The following is a 21,696-nucleotide window of genomic DNA, read 5'->3' on the forward strand; positions in this document are numbered from 1 at the left end:
GTGTGGAGGTACTATATGTTCTAGATCTGTTCAATGAAAAGAAAAGTCGACTTAAAATACTACCCTGTGGTATACCTATTTTCCTTAGCCTTGGCGCTAAAATTTGATTCTTGATTTTTGAAATTGACCTGAACAGAGGAAACTAGTGAAGTAAGAGCATCTTGTGTAGACCTGGATTTCCGGAAGCCATATTGAGATTTGGGAATGATATCTTTGGATTTAAGCCAGTATTTAAGCCAATTTTTGATTAGTGTCTAGAGTTTTTAGTATAAAAGAACTTAAAGATATAGGTCTGTAAGACTCAACGTTATTATCTGGCTTTCCTGGCTTCTTTATAGGCAATACAATATAATCATTCTATGTTTTGTGAATTAAATTATTATTTTGCCATATATTGTTAAAAATTTGTAATATTATGATTTGTTTTCTGTGGGTAAAAAATAAAGGACAGAGTATGATATACAGTCCATTCCTGAAGACTAAAAAATACTTAATCTATAACTTAAACAGATTAGAAATTATGTGACTACAGTCTATGTATAGCCTTAAATTTTAACACTGAAGTGTGAAAAAAGCCGTCTGTCAACTGTTAAAAAGATTAACAAATGGTCAAAGCAATACACGTGACATATCTAAAAACTTACTTAAATTGAATTAAATAGTTTTTACATTCAGTAATCAAAATTATTGAATAAAAATAATTATTTACTTTTTGATGGCACAAGTGCACATCGCTAAAAAGTGTAACTTATCTTATTATCATATCTTCTATTAGCAACTGTCGACCGTCATTATCAACAATTCAACAGGTTAAACGCAAAAGCGGTGCAGAACGGATTCACAGGAGTCCACAGGTGAGGGACAAGGCAGAAACCGAGAAAATTTAAATATTGGTAGTGTATACACCACCGATACACTATACATAGGGGTCGTTTATATACATAGGGGAACAGGGGTTATTTTGACCTCTAAAAAAAAAGCAACCAACGGCCCAAGTGAAGTGGAGGGTAAATATAACTTAAATCCAAATTTTCATGCAAATCAGTGGAGACAAGCTATTCAATGAGATTTTTTTAATTATCTATAATTTATAAATATAGGGGATGGGATTTAGGAGTTAAATTGTAATAAAATCTTAAAATATGTTATTTAAGAGCGTAGGCGCAAAATTTCGGGTCAATGCTTTTTAAATGCATTCTTTTTTTTTCGAATCCTGAGAAAACTAATAAATATTTTTGAAAAATTTAAACGCAGAATAAAAGAATACATTATTACTGAGGGCCAAAAGTCCCTGAAAACATCTATAATGTTTATTTTAATAAGTTACAGGGGTGAAAAAGAATAGAAAATTTAGTATGATTTTGAATTTTAAATATCTCGTTCCAAAAAAGTTCTTGTTTATTTTAAGGGACTTTCGGCCCTCGGTAATAATGTAATCTTTCATTCTGCGTTTAAATTTTTCAAAAATATTTGTTAGTTTCCTCAGGATTCGAAAAAAATGAATGCATTTAAAAAGCATTGGCCCGAACTTTTGCGCCTACGCTCTTAATGTTAATTAACATGTATTCACTGCACTAATTCATAATTTGAATCAATTATCCAGTTTAATTCACAATTATACGATCTTTTTCTAATAGGGGAAGCTTTCACCCCTAAAAAAATGAATAGCAACTAATGGCACAAGTCCAAAAGTGAAGTGGATGGTAAGTAGAGCCCTAATCCAAATTTTTATGCAATTCAGTGGTGATACGAAAAATTACACGGTATCGCCGTGTTTCACTTTGATTTATTTGCCTACTACTCTTTAACTCACTAGTTATTTGGTTGTGTTAAGTACAAACAGACAATAAACCACAATACTTATGCAAATAATGTTTAAGAACAATGTCATATTTGTCGCATTTGTCAATTTTTAAAACAATAACGATCAGTACACTTACATAATATATAATTCGTGTTATATTAATTTATTTGAAGAATGACTATTTTTTGTTGGCGTTAGGAACAATATATTATATTATTCTTATTTGTTAATATTATATTGTACTAATAACAGCAAATATATAATAAACTTTTAAGCTTTAGAATTATATTTAACATTTTTGCTCAAAAATAAAAGACGTTTCGAAGTTACCAAAGAGACCGGTGATTTATATCATCATCACTACTGATTTCAATACACCTACGAAAAAATGTTGCTTTCAATCACCTTTCACACGCCGGCTAAACTGATTGATTGATTTATGCATTCCCAATGGAAATATAATCTTTGGGGCGTATTTTAGAGCCTTATGTCATCAGGAAGCTGATATGTATTCTAATATTTTGATGGCATCCCAAATAGCTAAAGGTTATCCATGTTTTATATTTTTCCAAAAATTTTGTATATTTTTTTACCTGAAAACGCCCGGGAAAGACATTTATTTTTGTCAATACTTCGCCGCATTTTATATAAATAAATGTCTTTTCTACCGAATTTGAATAAATTCTTAACCGATTAACTGAAACGATCCTCATTTGGGGATTTTGACTTGAGGTACACCATTAACGCGAAAATATCTGTGGTGCATTTGACATTTTAAGATTATCTTATACATATCAGTAATTATTTTTTAAAACAAACGGTGTCCGTTTTGTGTTTTTTTGCTTGTCAATAAATCAACAAATTTTGAAAAAACCTGTAAGTTTAACACAATAAAATTATCATTTTTAAAGCATGATATTTTTTCAAGTCTCTGAAACTAATTTTGGCATGGATCTTGTAGGCAAACAGCATGTAATTGGCTCAAAATATCCAAGGCCGACGTTTTTACCCTAGGAATTTTAAATTCGGACTATTTTGTTGGTGTAACAGGTCACTGAAGAAGACTTTAAAAATATTAAGAGGTAAGCTAGGGAAGTATGACACATTGACAACAAAATTCAAACTCAATGAATCAGCTATTATAAAGCTACTAACACTTATTGTTAGGGTATGCAACCAAAGTCTACAGAAAACCATAACGTAAATATTAAAAAAAAATATATCAAAATCCCCATATGATGGAGCCCGAAGCACCTGCTCTAATGAAAATGTATTTCAGGATACAAACTTGCTAACTAAAAATTACTACCATTTGTTATTTATAAACAGGGAATTTCACAATATTGAAGAAAAAAACATAACACCACAAGTAATCCAGAAACACTAAAAAAAAAGAACTTAAAGATGACAAAAATACCATCTATAAAGAGCTTATCAGAAGAGGATAGGAAACAAGTAGAACATCACAACAACATTTAAAAAAACTAACATACTAAGATCTATCCTGTCGAAAACCAATCCCAACAACATACAAAAAGACAAAAAACTGTATCTATAAAATACCCTGTGTATGCAATAATATTTACGTGGGCGAAACAGGATAAACAAGCATGAAGCATACATCAACAACAGAGACTTCGAGAAATCCCAGATATGCAAACGTGCCTGGAATGACGAGCACAGACCACAATGGAACGAAGCGTCAATATTCATGAAAGAGATAGACATGAAAAAGACAGAAGACCAAGAAGCAGCCCTGATCCTACTGAACGAAGAAAAATGTGTAGCAAACCCATCAGCAGCATGTAGCAGGCTTTGGTTGTCACTACTAAAAGAAGAAGCCAACAACAAAAATATACCAACAATAGCGGAGTAATAGGAGGTCGAACAACATCACCTACAATCTTATACATAATATATATTCAACACACAATATACAAAACACAAATTTATTATTGTCAATTTACGTTCCCCAACCTCAAATAGGATATAGTTTTTACACAAACATATGATACAAAATACACAAATCAGTCAGAATTTGATATTACTAGAGTAAAATCACCACCTTCAGGGTTTTTTAGCCATTTCATGCTGTTTGCCTACAAGATCAAGGTCAAGCATGTCAATTTTGAAATGACATAACTAAAAATAAATAACTTTGGTTATACATTTACTCAGAATTTTTATAATAATCTTTTTAGCAAACGATTTCCGGGGTGGAAATCGAAACGTCAAACATTATTAAATTAAAAATGTGATTTTTATTACAACTTTTATCTGTGGCTTAATCTCATATAAAAATAATATTTAAATGATGTTTTTGGTTTGATTTTGATTATAATTAATTATTATAATATTCTGCTCTACGGAATGGAAGCATGGACACTGACTGTTGCATCTATGAATCGGCTCGAAGCTTTCGAAATGTGGTGTTATAGGCGCATCTTACGTATATCCTGGGTTGACAGAGTTACTAATGTGGAGGTCCTGCATAGAATGGGGAAAGAATGTGAAATTCTCATGACCGTCAAAACTAAGAAGTTGGAATATCTAGGACATGTAATGAGAAATCAAGAACGTTACGGCCTTCTCCAGCTGATTCTCCAAGGGAAAGTAAATGGTAAGAGAGGACCGGGAAGAAGACGCATTTCCTGGCTTCAAAATTTACGAAAGTGGTATAACACGACTACCACTGAACTGTTTCGCGCTGCAATAAATAAAGTAAAGATAGCCGTGATGATCGCCAACATCCGGAACGGAGAGGCACTTTAAGAAGAAGAAGATCATAATATTATATAAACGTGTAATTTAGAGCTTATAGCAACTGTATGTAACTTACTCAAACTTTTGTATTCTTAAAAAATAATTTTATTGACCATTTTATTATGATATTCATTTGGAGGCTGTGGCTAATTTCAAGTATTTTTTCAAGAAATTTATTTTATAAAGATGGGTACCAAGAAATGTTTAACACTTACTGAATTAGAAGATAATATAAATTCTAATTTTCTCAAATCTGATGACGACGATGCTTCTATTGACATTGTTGAACTTTCTCCTTATAATGTTGATGCTGTTTCGGATTTCGAAGATATGTATGACAATATATTAGAAGATAGCTGTCCCAGAGATGTGCCCGGAAAGTATAGAAGAAACTATAAAATGAAATTAATTATACTTATCATTTTATTACGATCATCCAGAATACCTATATCTATATAAATAAACTTATGGCCACGGAACTAGTTTCGGCATAGTCCCATTTTATTAATAGCTCAAAACTTTTAACTATCACTAGTTAGTTTGTATTATAATTAGACATCCATTTCGCATCAAAGAGTTTTCTAAATGATGGTTCTGCTTAATTTATTTTATAATATGGTTGGTAGGTTTAATGAATCCGTGTTGTTTAAAGTTAGTAATTATTTCTGTTCGAGATGTGTATTATAAACATCCCTTTGTTGGTCTAAATTATGGGTTTAAAATTAAGTACAATAAGTTATTTAAAAGTAGAAAGTAATAAAAAAATAAAAAAATATTGCTGCTGTTTTTTTCGGAGCATAATTTAATTACATGATTTATTTCTCTATAATTTATAAAAAAAATCACGATAATATATTTTTTTAAAGCTTCAAGTACTACAGCTTTAAAGTAAACATTTACAGCAGTAAATTGATTGTAATAAGAATTAAATTTGTCATTTGGCTATCTAGTAGCGACCAGGTCCCAGTAGTCCGCCTTACTTGTCAAACGGATAAACAGAATACTACTAGGGCTTTGGTAACTCTGTCGTAGGAGTCGACTAATGTGATGGAATAAGAGTGGTGAGATCCCAGATGACTTCACGTAAAACTAATGCTGCTTTGCTCTCATTTCATATACTCTTTGTGTATTGGACTGCAAGTTCAATATAATCTAGTCTTAAACTTGCAGGACGTGTCACTCTTTGGACATAAGTGGTAGAGAAGTAGGCAGCTCGGCGTCTATCTGTCTGACGTGTAAGGTTAGAATGTTATTTCTACTTACATTCACTGGTTCGGTCAATTAGGATCAGTGTAACAATACAGGTACGATGGAGAGGGTGAAGCCCCACACTGTGGCTAGCAATTGTCTGGAGACGTTCTCGTCTGGGCATTATTTCTGCCACGACAGAATAGATATACTTCCTGTATGTTAAGCAAAACTGAGGTGCACATTGCCTTAACCCAAATATGAGCTTGTCGGGTTGATTTTGGTTTACTATTCTTTTCTCGGGTGATGATCGGATGGTCCAACGAAATTCAAGAAAAAATTATAGTGAAGTGAAGATTATATAAACAGTGACAAGAAAATAGGTCGGACACAGATCTTCAAAACTATACGGTCTCCAAAAAGGAAGCGAAAGCGGCAGTAGCAGAAGCTTAGCACAAGCGTATACAAATTTATATGATCAACTTGATACCACGGAAACAGGAGCAAAGATTTATAAAATAACCAAACATACAGCAAAGAAAACAAAAGATTTTAATCAGATTAGATGTATCCGAGATGAAAATAGTAAAATAATAATTCACGAAAAGGTTTCAACCATTACACCAAAAACATGTTCATCAATGAGTTCTATTAATTCGATGGGCACATTATCCAGTAGATTTGCCTTATTTGTGTGTTTGATGGCATAGATGACTTTTTCCCATAATATTGCGGGTTCGGTATTCTCCATAATTTTTAATGACAGTTCTTCTCTTCTATTATTAAATAGTTTTTGGATGTTATTGGTCCCTTGAAACAATCTCTACTTTACATCAGTAATAATCCCCGCTTTATCATATTTGATATTCGTTCTTGTGCTTTTTTTAGAACCTGTCATTACTTTGATTTTTTGTGTAAATTAAAGCTATCATACTTTTTATTCAGATCTTCTCCATTTTTGCATCTCTCTTTCTCTCTCTTTTGTTTCACGAATATATTTTTTGATGTTTCCCAGAATTTCTTTGTATTATTTAAGAAGTCATAAGTTTAAGAATTTCTACTGCCATCTAAAATTTTCTATTTTCTCCAAGTGGTTAGAGGGTTTCTTATCCAACTGACACCAGGGAATGATACATTTTTTCCCATTTTGGGTCAATAGTTAGAGTTTCTGCATTATCCTCTTTAACTTTTCTTAAATTCTCGTTTATTTTAAATTTAGTGTTCGTAAACAATCTATAATTACTCTTAAATATCATCATACAAAAAATTAAAGCGAATACAATGGTTAAAAGACAAAAAGATGATGGAAAGCAATTGAATGGCAAAAATAGCGCCAAATCAAAGGAAAGAAAAACCACGCAAAAGATACATGAAATAAGCTTTCTCTTAAAGGACAAATAATTTATTTCTATATAAGTTTAATAATATATTGGTAACCAACTTGATATACTAACGTATGTCCCTAAAGTTTTCGGAAAATTTTAGATTTAAAAGTATTATTGGTGGAAGCATTGGATCATGTTGCCATTGGAAACCAAAGTTAGTAAACAACTCAAACGATATACAGTTTCGACAAATAGGGTTTTCACATGTACCAAAACGCGATATTGTAAGAATTTTTAATGTTCGAAATATTTCTGTGTCAATAATTTACCAGACAATTAAAGAGTGCGAAAATGGCATACCATGCCTTAATTTGTCCAAAAGTTGAGGATCAAGAGGTTTAACTCCTACTCGGAAACAGAGTATCATTCATCATTAAATCAAGTATGAAGAATCAATAATTAGGAAAGTCTTTGCGAAATGTTGGCCAAGATATAATGTTTCACGAATGACTGTAAGTAGAACAATTTCTAGAAATAATTTAAAAAGATATAAAAGAAAACAAGCTTTTAAGTATACACCAGCCCAGTTAGAAAAAATTCCTAGATGTTGCCGTGCATTGAGACGTATTCAGACAATTACGTTACAACGTATAGAGACAATTTCGAAATGAAGGGCAATGACGAATTTTATACACGCAATGTACAAGATGCACTGGACGAAGTTAAGTTTGAGGAAAAAGTGAAATTTGCCAATAAAATTTTGATATGGTGTGTCATCTCAGAAGCTGGTGTTTTGTCATCAGCCGTTTGTTGGGCGTGTTCGCAGTCTCACAAAGCTTATTTAATTAATAAATACTTATCACCCTAATAATAAAATCATATTTTGGTCCGACCTAGCGTTATGCCATTACGCCAGGAAAACGACAGATTGGTTAACTGATCAAAATATAAATTTTGTTCCCAACGGCGGCAACACTGCAAATGTGCCTCAGGCGAGGCATATAGAAGCGGTTTGGGCTATTTTAAGTCGAATGGTGTATAATAAAGGATGGAAAGCCTAAAATGAAGATCAGCTAAGGCGAAGAATTTTGCAAAAATTTCGTGAGATCGGCTTAGAAACAGCCCTATGCTTATTGCACATGCAGGACCAAATTTACGTGCTATCGAAGATCAGTTAGAGCAAATGATACTGACTCTAGTCACAAAAGTATTGTATGTGGAGTTCTATAAGGTTCAGTACTGGGTCCTCTACTTTTCCTTATATTTATAAATGACATCACTAACTTAAAAATCGATGAAACAAGTTTTCTTTTTGTTGATGATACCAGTATTACCTGGAAGAACTCTAATATTGCAACTTTTCATGCAATTATAACTTCTGATCTACTTAAAATAAAAACCTGGTCCGACTCTAATTTTCTCTCTTTTAACGTGGATAAGACAGTAGCATTATCCTATAAAGGAGCTCGTCAACCCTTGCTTCTTAATAACAGCCAGATAAATATAATTGATTCTGTAAAATTTTTTGGTATTTTTATATACAGCAACCTTAAATGGTCCCTTCGTATCGATTTCTTAAGTAAGAAACTAGCCTCAGCCTTCTATGCAATAAGATCTGTTTCGAAGGAAATGAATTTAGCATCTTCCAAAATAACATACTTTTCTTTGTTCGAGTCTCATCATCGATATGGCCTTTCTTGTTTGGGTTCTAGTACAGCTGCCCAATTTGATGTTATTTTTAAATTACAAAAAAGAGCAATACTGTATTTTTTTGGCCTCAGTAGAAAAACTCCAAAAATCACGGGATTTCAACTCTTCCCTTCCTATATATTCTAGAAACTGTTTGCTTAATTCGTAAACATCTACATGTTTCACCAGCAATACCTAGTCATGACTTCTCCACTAGAAATTCAAGCTTTGATGTGTATTTACCGATCCCATCTACTGAGTTAGTAAAGAAATCTATATTATATTCGGCAAAAAAATTATACAACCATCTCCCTTTTTAAGTTAAATCTACAACTTCTTTCCTTAAGTTCCGTAAGTTGACAAAAGCCTATCTAACTGGAAGACATTAGTATTCAGGGGAAGAGTTTCTTAACGAATAATTAAGAAAGTACAGTTCGTTTAGGTACAAGCAACAAAGTATTTATATATATATATATATATATATATAGAAAAGAAATTTAATCTTTGCAGATAAGTTAAATAGTAAACTCTTAAATATTGGGGAAATCTGCAAGTCATCATAATTCTTGCAGATTTCCCCAATATTTAAGAGTTTACTATATATATAAACTTATTCGTAAACTAGTTCGTAAGGATTTACTATGCAACTTGCAATATAGTATGGTGAAAATATAAATAACATTAGTTAAACTGACGATCCAGTCATTATCGCTGAAAGTGAGACAGACCTGCAGACGTTACTAAACACAATTTGTTTTACTAGAAAACAGTTTGGTTTAACAATAAACATAAAGAAAACAAAAACCATGGTTATCAAGTAAGAGGGACAAAGTCATTACAAAGATCCAGATAAAAAATGAAGATATTAAGCAAGTGGACAAAATGAAATACTTAGGAGTCTGGTTTACGGAAGATCTGAATCCGAAATCAGAAATTCGCTCAAAAATAGAGCAATCAAGAGCAGCCTTTTTTAAAATGGGGAAATTTGTGAGTAACCAAAGACTTAATCTGCAAATCCGATATCGGATGGTAAAATGTTATATCCACTATATTCTTCTTTATGGTGTCGAAGTCTGGACTGTTAATGTTGACTTATTGAGAAAACTGGAAGATTTTAAGATGTGGCTTTTTAGGAGAATTTTGAAGATATCATGGACCGATCATATTCCGAAGGAAATGGTGTTGCACAAAATTGACAGAGAACTTTTGACCACCATTAAAAGGTGAAAAACAGCATATGTGGGGCACATACTTAAAAATGATAAGGACGAGTTGTTCCAGTTGATTATGCAGGGTAAAAGGAAAAGGGGTCCTGGTAGACGACAAATATCCTGGCTGAAAAACATTCGCGACTGGACTGGGTTAAACAAACAGACGCTCTTAAGAAAAGCAGAAGATAGAGACGAGTTTGCAATGGTATAGCCAACCTTCATTAGTAGAGACGGCACTAGAAAAAAAAGAAGCAATATAGTGAAATTTTGCAATGGATTGTTTTTTTATTATGTTTTATTCTGTGGTATTGACGATTTATGTAATTTTAGTAAATTTTAATTGTTATTGTTATTATTCCGTTTTTTCTTTTTTAACTTTTATAAGCTATTGTTCATAAAATTTTACAATTTTCAGTGACAATAAAGCATATTTCTATTCTATTCTAGCACTAACCCCTGTCTGTTCTATAAAAATACATTATAAACCTGAAATATGTAGACTTAATTTCCTGAAACCGAAACTTTCCTTCCGAAACCTTTTTCCGAAAACTTTAGGGACAGGTGTTATTTGTTTCAATTCCCTAATTTAAATGTTTTATTCACTTTCTTTTTTATGTCCAGCTTTTTTGTAAAAAATTGACGTTGAGGTATTAATATTAGAATTTTAATCTCGTCATGTTGATATACTATAAAAAATTTCCGCTTTATACATGAGCAGGAAATTGTATAACCTCTAATAAAATAAAAAACAACTTCTGAATTTTTCCAACCAAAAGTATCTTTCTCCAGTGTACTATCAGGCCTAATATACGGTGTTTGGAAGAAAAATGTGTATGTTTTATTCATAACCGAAAGCTACTTTTCGTGGTTCGGCTGTAGCATCCCAAATTTCTGGGCTCGTTCGTCAAACTTCCAGATTCACAGGAAGGGACACTTCTAGCCCCAATAAAACAATACACTATTTCATTCCTATCTGTTCGTAAATAATTCAAAACTGTTTTTGACGGAAGGTTAACGGAAGGCTGTTCAGTAACGATAAATCAATCGACCAGAAAGTCCGAATAATGTGACCAAAATGAGCAATTCAGTAAATTATTTTCACATTTTTAAGTGACTTTATTCTTTGCAATACAAATTTTACAACATATTTTTTTTATTTAAATTAATGTATCTCGACTGCAAAGACCATTGACACAAACAATATTGTGTACAATAATTACAATAAGCACATGTTACTAATTATTACAGTTAATCTATAAGCTTAGAACCTATGACTTAATAATATAATATAAGTAAAGTACATGGAAAACAAGGGGTCATATTCTGTTGATCAACTGAATGTCTTTCAAGAAACCAATTAGGTTAAAGACTTGATCGGGTGAGTTTAGAACGTCTTTGATATTTGACTTAAGTTTATGTTGCATTCTGTGTTTTGCGTACCGGGGACACTCGATCAGGATGTGTTTCACAGTTAATACACTTGAGAAGATTTGGCAATTGGGCTTCGGCTCGGACTTCATTAAGTATTCATGTGTGAGTCGGGTATGTCCTATTCTTAATCTTCTGATGACAGCTTTTTCTTTTCTAGAGATTGTTGGAAGTTCAAATTTTTCAGCAGTCTGCTGGATCTCATGTAATACACTCTTGATTGTGTTCCAGTGGGTTTACCAGGTATAATACTGTTGTTGCTTGAATATTTGCTTTAGGTCATTACGGATTTGAATATGTTGGGCTTTTGATGATTGACTGTTTACATAAGAAGCTTGCTTGGCTGCTTGGTCTGCTTTTCCTTACCGGTGATGCCGTCATGGGATGGTAGCCAAATGATCGTGACATTTACTATGGCTGTCTATGGGACTAGATTTGAAAGCGCCCAAGCAAAGACGAATAAAAGTGTTATGCATAGAGTTTAGTAGCTTTAAGTCAGATTTTGATGCAGGCATGTATATGAAGCTGCTGTAGTCCAGTTTTGAGCGGATTAAAGCTCTATATAATATATTAAGTAAAATCGTTTCGTCCACACCCCATGTGTACTTTGATAGTGCCTTAATGATATTGAGTCTCTTCATTGCATTGCCCTTTACTACACTAATATGCTGTTTCCAAGTTAGCCTACTCTCAAACGATAAACCAAGTATTTTGTGATGAGTAACTAGTTGCAATGGAGTTCCATTAAGGGTGATAATTGGACTTTGGCTGCAGGGTCTTCTGCTAAACCATATTAATTTCGATTTAGGGGTTGAAAGAGCTAATCCGGTTTTTTTTAACCATTCGCTAAGTTGATTTACAGCACGTTGGAGCACCTGAAGATGATTTACAGCATCTGGAGCACGTTGCATGTGGCAATTGTACTTTTTCGCTAACAATATAAAATAAGATCATCTGCGTATATTATGTAAGTGCTTGACTGGTGTACAAATACTGGAACAAATATCATTTATTGCAAGAATGAACAGTGTTTTACTGGGTACTGAACCTTGTGGGACTCCATTATTTTGCCCGAATGTCGCCCAAATTTCCCCATTTTTTTTCACTTTGAACGTTCTTTGTTGTAAAAAGTTTTTTATGAAGGAGTATAAATTTCAAAAACTACTGATTTAAAATTTAAATATGTAATATTATTTCTAGTACACAAAAAACTTTTCTGGTAAAAGTTGTTTTTATACAATGGCCGTCTAAAATCTTCATTACATTTAAATTAATATTGAAACTCGAATTTGGAATCTCAACATATGAAGGTCGTTCTGTATGTTGAGAATCGTTATTTTAGTTTTAAGTTGAATATTTGGATTGTAAATTAACTAAATTTTGGACATTTAAACATAAAGGTGTAGTATATTCAACACTGCTCTTTACTCTTGCCTCTGAGTAATCATAAAGGTATTATTTAAAACCTGACTATAATGGTAGCATTGCACTGTTTATTTTGTTTATTTTTGTACATATGTGCATGTGCATATGCTAGAAGGATGGTTTTTGTCGAAAAAGATCGTTTTCATATCCACAAGCTAAAACTTATTTTAATCGATATATATTATGATGCCAATATAACTCCAGTTAATGACCGTTTTGAACTGTGATTTTCCTCGTCACAAGGAATTTGTTTGAAAATTTTGATTTAGGTACCTGTTACCCTCTACTACATTGTTGTACTTGAGCCCAGGGTTGCTGTTACTTGGGGGGAAAACTTTTTCTTCTTATGGTGCCTATCCGTTACGGATGTTGGACACTAACATGGCTATTCTGACTTTGTTGACTGCTGCCCTGAAAAGTCCGGTAGTGGTTAAGTTAAACCGTTTTCGCAGGGTGTGCAGCCAGGATATTCTTCTTCGTCCCGGACCTCTTTTCCCATGCACTTTACCTTGAAGTATGGTCTGAAGTAGTATAGTTGTTCATTGCGCATTATATGGCCCAGGTATTCTAGTTTGTGACGTTTCAGATGGTTATGACTAGTTCGCGCTTTTTACCCATTTTATGCAGTACTTCTTCGTTGGTAACTCTGTCTATCCAAAAAATCCTTAACATGCGTCTATAGCACCACATCTCAAATGCTTTGAGTCTCTTCAGTGATGCTTCAGTTAAGGTCCATGACTCCACGCCATATAAAAGAACGAAGAATACGTAGCATTTTAGTAAACGAACTTTTATTTCCAATTTTATATCGTGGCTGTTAAATATTTTTTTCATTTTGACGAAAGCTGATCTTGCCTTCTCGATCCTTATCTTAATTTCAGTAGATTGGTTCCACTGTTCATTTAAGTTTGCATTCAGATAACAAAAGTTGGTGATTTGTGTTATAAGTTGTTGGTTAACTAGTAATTGACCAGGTAGTATCCTATTTTTGCTTATAACCATGCCCAAACCTGCTACCTATTTCTGCCACCCTGGAGACAAGTGTCTGCAGACCTTTAAGACTATCTGCAAAAATGACAGTATCATCAGCGTATCTTATGTTGTTCAATCGTTCTCCGTTTATAAGTATTCCTTAGTCTATGTCCGTTAGCGCTAGGTTCATAATGTGTGGGGGGAAAACATATGTTTAAAATAAGTCCGACAATGGATAAATTACCGGAAACGAAAAAATGGATAATTCTCTAAATTCTCTAAAGCAACTCTCATTGTATAGAGTTTTTTTTTGTCAATACTTAGTGAGTTATTTGCGAGTGAAAATGTTCATTTTTCAAAATAAAATCCACATTACGGTTTTTCACAAATAACTCAAAAATTAAGTATTTTTTGAAAAAAAAAAATATTTATAGATAGTGTACTTATAAAGTCTGTAGACTTAGAAGAAGCAGAGTTGTAGCTCATGAAGTGTAGGTTAATTTAAAAGTAAAAGTCTTGTACGGTAAAAATTATAAGTTTTGTTTTTTGAACATTTTGAATTTTTTTTGTTTTTCTGAAAGATAAAAATTAGTTAAGATATTACTGTTATTGGTGCTAAACCGTTATAATAAAAAGTGTACTTAGGGAACCTATTTTTTATAAACATAAAGATAATTTGATACTCCTCTTCACAAAAAGGGAGATATGATGGTGTGTGATAATAATAGAGGCATCACCCTACTTAACGTGGCATATAAAATATTGTCCAACGTATTGTACAGAAGATTGATCCCTTATGCTTAACAAATAGTTGGAAACTACCAGTGCGGTTTCCGACCCAATAAATGAACAACGGATCAAATCTTCACAGTCAGGCAGAATCTTGGGAAAACGCTTGAGTTCGGAGTCGACATCCACCACATATTCATGGATTTCAAACAAAAAACTTTTACAGGCTATGGGGGAATTTCAAATGCCGCTTCATCTTGTTCAACTAACGGAACTTACACTCACAGGCCTAGAGAGTGTAGTCAGAATCCAAAACGACTTTTCCAGACCCTTCCATTGTAAAAATGGACTGAGACAGGGAGATGGACTGTCGTGTCTCTTATTTAACCTTGCACTAGAAAAAGTAATTCGACAATGCCATATTAATACGAATGGCACCATCTTTAATAAATCTGTACAAGTGGTCGGATATGCAGATGACATAGACATTATTGCTAGGTCCACAGAATCTCTGATCGAAGTATTTCGATCACAAAGGGCGTCTGCACTTAGAATTGAATTAAAAATAAACGCACAGAATACTAATTATATGTATTGTACTAGATCAGGCAACCAGATACCTAGACTATAATGATCTGGAACTGGAAGGTGTGTAAACCTTCGTCCACCTGGGCTCGCTGCTGACCAAAGACAACAATGTCAGCGAAGAAATTAAAAGAAGAATAGTGCTTACCAATACGTGCTATTATCGCTTGAGGAACCATATGGCCCCAAAACAATCCAGAAAAATTAAAGTTACCATATATAAAACACTAATAAGGCCAGCGTTAACATACGGGTCTGAAACGTGGTCACTGCTTAAACGTTTCGAGAGAAAAATTCTAAGGAAAATATATGGAGGAATTCAAGAACAGGGTTTGTGGCGTAGGCGCTACAACTTTGAGTTATATAGAAGTTTTGGGGAACCTGACGTTGTAAAATGTATTAAATTAGCACGCCTTCGATGGTTAGGACATGTAATTAGGCGAGATAAAGATGCAACGATCAGAAAAATTTTCGACCGAAGAGGACCAGTGGGAAGACGAGCCAGAGGAAGACCAAAACTTAGGTATCAATATAACATAGAGAATGATCTAAAATCCATCTGAGTTAAAGCATGGAGAAGAGTTGCCAGAGACAGGGGCGAATGGAAGATTGTTCTGAAGAAGGCTTTGGCTCATAACGAGCTGTAATGCCACTGATGATGATGATGAAAGATAATTTGGTTTCATATTTTGATAAAAAACTGATTCTTATTTTGATAAAAATAAGAATCAGTTTATGGGTAAGAAATAATTAATGTGTTTCAAAGGCGTTAAACTTCTGACGTTCATCAAATCTATACAGGGTGTCCAGAAACTCTCCTGATAAACAAAGACCAGAGATTCCTCAGATAATTTTAAGACAATTAACCCAATTGACATAAGGGAGCTAGATCTCTTTAAAGATGGCTGCGTGTAATTAGTTTTTTTAAATAGCTCCAGAACGCTTCTATTTAGAAAAACGATAGCTGGTACGATTATTTATCCTCTTAAGTTGAATCGATTTCATCAATTGATAATTTTTAGTATCATCATCTAGGTCAGACGCGTCCATTTTAGGTAGGTCAACGGTTATTTTAACGCATAAATTTTTGTTCTTTAACTTTTAAGAACTTGTGATACTAGATTATTAGATTTCCAGGTATTCTAGAACTAAAGAGTATTCTAATTTTAAGTTGGTGGAATACACGGTTTTCGAGAAAAATTGATTTGAAAATTTTTCGTATTTTCGTCATGAAAGTTCAATTAGTATTTTTAGTTTTTACTTTGTAGCATTCAAACACAACAATTTGAATGTGGCTCAAGATGTGGCTAATATACATGTACTAAACAAAAGAGCTTAAACATTTTTTAGATAATTTTGTTTATGTAAAAATTGGGTTTTAACGAAATAAGACAATAATTATTGCATATATGTACAAGTTGGGTTATGTAATATTTAGTTATAAATGTGATTCATGAGATAATATAGCTTTTAGATAAAATTTTTTTTATAATAAATATTTGTTTATTATAATTTATAAAACATGAATTTTAATTTTAAATTTTAAAATTTAATTTATGATATTTTAACAATAAAACAGTAGTAGTAGTAATATTTAAAATTAATTTGCATCAATAAATGTCGAATTCATCCAATATATTTCAAATATTGAATTTATGAGAATTATCGGTAATATTATAGTACCTAGTAAAGTGGAATATTAACGAACAAATAAAATCAATTAAGGAATTAATTGTAATTAAATCTGTACGCATTGCTTCATGTTCCGAAACTTGTCAAATCCAGGTAACAGTATCATGACAACCGAAATAATTTATTGGTAGATTAGATCAAATACATTTAGGGCAATCCAGTAATGCTCTAATATAATTATTATAAATATACTGTGTGATGCAAAAACAGCATCCAGCAAAATATAATGATCATTCTTAATATAAGAAACATAAAATATTTTGCTGCTTTTATAGTAAAATAATATAAGGATTTTTTTAAACAATTTAATTTTATTACTGAATCAGCAAGAACTTTTTTCGTTCGGTTGATAGTTTTCGAATTAAGGGGGAAAATATTAGAAGAGGAGGGAAGCATAATTATCGAATTGTCTCGTTTATTATTAACTTTACGACATGAATGTACAGTAGGGTGTCCCGTCTTTGCATAAAAATTTTTTTTTTGGGCTACACTATCGCAAGAGGTATCCAAATTTGTGTAATTTTCCAGAAATTATGAAAAATTTAAAATAAATACGATAGCATGTCACCTTCAGGGTTCTATTAGACTTTAAAGTTTTGTAGATTTTACGTTTGTAGAGACCTAAATCATATACTTCAAATAATACACAAATTAAATTTAAAATATATTTTTATTATTAAAATTAATGAAAAATGTTTAAAACAACTTAACAAACGAAATAGATCTTATATTTAATTACAAAAACTTAAAATTTGAACTTATTTTTGTGTCCAAATTTGGCATTTCTGCCCGAGACTCCAACCTGGTTCTGATAAAGCTATCTCTAGAAGTAGCATCAGTTACATTCTGTGAGGCCTCTGTAATCAGTTTAACACATCTTTCCACAGATTGTGTGTGGCAGGGAAAGTAAAAAATATCCAAGCTTTTATCTTTTACCATGATGTGAAGTTCCTCAGTAGAAATATGCCGAAGAACCGGCGGTGTTGTAACCTGACAATCCTGATATTCGTGCCACATAATAATATCGGTGTAATCTTTAACAGAGAAGTTAATTTTAGGTGTTTTAAATATTCTGCGTTTATCGCTACTTTTAGTGTCTCTAGCTTTTTTTATTCTTCGCCATGCCAGCTCCCTAATGTGATCTCTATCATCAAACAACATACTCACAAGTAAGTTTTCTGGGTGGGCAAAAAGGCATTTCTTTTAATAACGGTATCCACAACAGATCTTAGATTTTCGGGTAGAAATCGAGAGTACATAATTAGTTGAAAAATATGCTTCGCTCTATCCTTAAAAGACGCTTTTTCCTTTATTCTGAACCACATCGAAGCATATACTTTAACAACATAGTTTACAAGCAATTGTAAATTTTCTGATGGATTAGGTCTGAGTAGACGATTAGCAGTAGTAAGCCATCTGGAGTGCGCCATTTTTCCAGGTTGACGGTTTGCCAATTCAGGTGTACAGAAACCGGTTAATACTTCTTGAAATATTTCATATAGATATTTTTGATCTGTACTTAATTTATTGACCACATTTTTTGGCAAGTCAGGCAAATTACCATTCACAGCAGAAAAAGTCACGGTGGGTTTATTTTCATAAGCAACTAACTGTTTTCCAATAGGAGTATTCTCTAGGACTCGAAGTAGAACCATCTATGGTCAGGAATAAGTAACGAAACGGAAACTCATTGGCATGAAGCAAACAAATGCACCATTGTAACGGTCTCTCCAAATACTGCCAGTTCTATCACATCCAACGCAAATTACATCATCTAAATTTAAACTTTGAACCTCAAAAAAAGTTGTGATCGAAGTAAAAATTTCATTTGCAGTGCCACGACTAGGCGTTGTATGTTCCAAATAAATTGATCCGGGTACCGATAACAATGAGATGTGTTTTTCCAAATTCGCTTTGCGATGGTAACGATTCCCTATTTTCTCATTTATCAGGGTCTTGTCCTCTCGTCCATCAAGTAAATACTATTTACAACAATACCTGCAACATTTTTTGAAGCATCTCTTCGAGCTTTACATACAGCTCTATGGATTTTGTTTTTATCAATAACCAGTATCAGATCTTCGGTAGAAACTAAACCCACGTCAACCAAAACGGCAGAAGCAACAGCAGCAGCATATCGCATCGATAAACCGTATCTATCACTGACTTTAGCAACTGTTTGCAACCGCAACGTATTTCTATTAAACGTGGAAGTCGGCGGTGTCTCTATTGAGAAAGAGTCAGGCACTGCTTCTTCATCACAATTAGCTGATATAGAATCGGTCGAGTAGCACACAACTTTTTTGTTGCCCTCATTGATTCTTCTATTTTTCTCTGCTGTCGTTTCATAAATCTGGCAGTTTCTTATTAACACCGCCTATAACCATTTTCCTGTCATTTCTTTGATCCAACAGAAAGTCTCTATCATTGACGGGAACTTTTTACGTTTTAAACATAAACAAGATTCAATAGAAATACAATTACAAGCAGCAACGTCGAAAAGCTTTTCAGCTAACTCTACAAAATACTTCACTTTGTTTTCAAAACTGGTATTTCGTTTGCTATTGGGGTGTCTTTCCAAACTGAGGTACTTTTCGAAATAATATTTTAGTAACTGAATAATCCGTTGCTTAGTTACGATTGGAATCGAAGCTTTTGTCCAAATAATAATAACTTCTTCAGAAACAATGGCATATATTTCTGAATTGGATGGATCCTTTCCAATATACTTTAATTTTAGATCGTTCTTCACAAATAAAATACATTTTTCATAACATCTCTTATAGTTGGTAGCTGTCGATCGTCAAGTTCTTTGTAAGGTCCCATTATAGAACAAGTAGTCTCACTACGCCTAGAACTCATGATATAAAATTCACAAAATCAGCATTTGACGCTAGAACAAACGCAACTGTAATGATGTTGAACGTCGAACGACGACGTGTCGACCACCCCGAGCCACCTTTTCCTTCTACTCGTCTTTCTCCTACCATTAAAGCAGATCTGACAGAAATCATTCTTAATCTATTTTAGTTCAGGAGCCGAAAAAATATTATCACAAAAATGACAATTTTTCCAAACTTAGAAGATCGGTAGAACCCTTAAGATATATTTTTATTTTATTTTTAAAAATACTGTGATAATCTATTGGCAATTACATAAATTTTAAGATGTCTTGCATTAAATAATGTTTTATAGTTAGTTCAGGATGCAAAATTAAGTATAGTGAAATATTACCATAAAAATGACAAATTTTCAAACTTTTAAGTTCGGTAGAACCCTAAAGATATATTTTTATAATTTTTTTTTAAATTATTCTGATAATTTACGAGCAATTACCACAATTTCAAAAGGTCTTGTCTTAAACAAAAATAAAAACAGATTTTTCCGGACACCCTATTGTACAGGGTGTCCCAAATTGGTATGTTTTGCAGGGTATACCGAAAACTAGAGGAGATAGAAAAAAAGTAGTTAAGATGTCATGATTTCTTTTTTCGTTAAAGTAACGATTGTCTAATCAAATCATCAACAGCTCCCAACATTATCGAAATACAGTGCGATTATTGAAACATATCGAAAATAACAGGGTTATCTTCTTTATTAAGAAACATTTTTAAAAACTTTATTAGAATATATATTAGAATTTTGATAAATATATTATGGAAGGGTTCATGAAGTACAAGAATTTTTTTAGGAGGTCTCACTACAGAAATATGATAGCAACTGGAGGTACTCTGCAAATAAAATGTTTAGAGTTGACCTCGTGTTAAAGACACTTAAAAATAAAACACTCGGTAGCACATTATAACATTATATTCTTCTTCTTCTTAGAGTGCCGTCTCCTTACGGAGGTTGGCAATCATAATGAATATTTTTATTTTTGAACTTGCTGCTCTAACAAATTAGTCGATCTGCATTGATACCAATCACGTAGATTCTTCAACCATGAGTTCTGCCTTCGGCCAACAGATCTTCTTCCTTGAATCTTTCCCTGTATTATGAGTTTCAAAATTTAATATTTTGGTCCCCTCATCACGTGGCTTAGGTATTCCAGTTTTCTGGTTTGTATAGTGGTGATTAGTTCTGTTTCTTTACCAACCCGTTCCAGTACTTCTTTTTTTGTAATTCTATCAGTCCATGATATTTTTAATACTCTGCGGTATAACCAGAGTTCGAAAGCCTCGATTCTTTTTAAATTGCATTTTTTTAAAGTCCAAGTCTCAGCTCCATAATATTGAAAATATATAACAGCGAATGGTACGTAGTCTGATCTCCAAATTTAGATTTTTGCACGTTAGGAGGGGCTTAATTCGTATAAATGCTGATCTGGCAATCATTCATTCATGGATTCATTGATCAATTCATTGATCAAAGTTCCCAAGTACTGATATTTTTCTACTTGTTCTATCACGTTACCATTGACTGTCAATAGGTGATGTATATTTTGTGGTCTTTTTGTAATTAGCAAGTTATTCGTCTTTTTAGCGTTTATAGTAATTCCCATCTCAGCACTATTCATATGTAAGCTTTCGATAAGATATTGTAGATCTTCTATACTCGTTGCAATGATCACAGTGTCATCTGCATATCGTAACATTATTTATGAGCATACTAATCCCTGACAGTTTAATTTAGCAAAAATAAAATCGGTACCTACCTAACTTGAAAATAAAGTCAATACTTAACTGCTTATTGTTTGTTCAAAGTGAATTAAGTATCATTTTTAAATTATTGAAGAAAAGGTTTTTCCTGGCATTATATTATTTTTTTTAAAGTAAAATGCAAATCGGATCGTCACGACACAAAATAGATCGTGTCACTACTGTTTATATTGGCGTTGTATTAATTTTTTAACGTTAGTTATTTCTAACATGTTATTTAGTTTATA

General features: G+C 32.8%; 1 protein-coding gene across 1 annotated transcript; it reads right to left on the reverse strand.

Moving 5' to 3' along the window:
* Window positions 1-11,785: 11,785 nt before the first annotated feature.
* Window positions 11,786-12,319, reverse strand: LOC140433641 (uncharacterized). Its single transcript, XM_072521622.1, has one exon. The coding sequence runs from the start codon at window positions 12,317-12,319 to the stop codon at window positions 11,786-11,788; it is 534 nt and encodes a 177-aa protein (XP_072377723.1).
* Between the last annotated feature and the right edge of the window lie 9,377 nt (window positions 12,320-21,696).

The sequence above is a fragment of the Diabrotica undecimpunctata genome, chromosome 2 (assembly GCF_040954645.1).
Source record: "Diabrotica undecimpunctata isolate CICGRU chromosome 2, icDiaUnde3, whole genome shotgun sequence".
In the NCBI taxonomy this organism is placed as follows: domain Eukaryota; kingdom Metazoa; phylum Arthropoda; class Insecta; order Coleoptera; family Chrysomelidae; genus Diabrotica; species Diabrotica undecimpunctata.

Bases quoted from the DNA above. Each gene is read 5' to 3' on its own strand.
- LOC140433641 (XM_072521622.1), bottom strand. From the start codon at position 12,319: ATGCAACGTGCTCCAGATGCTGTAAATCATCTTCAGGTGCTCCAACGT.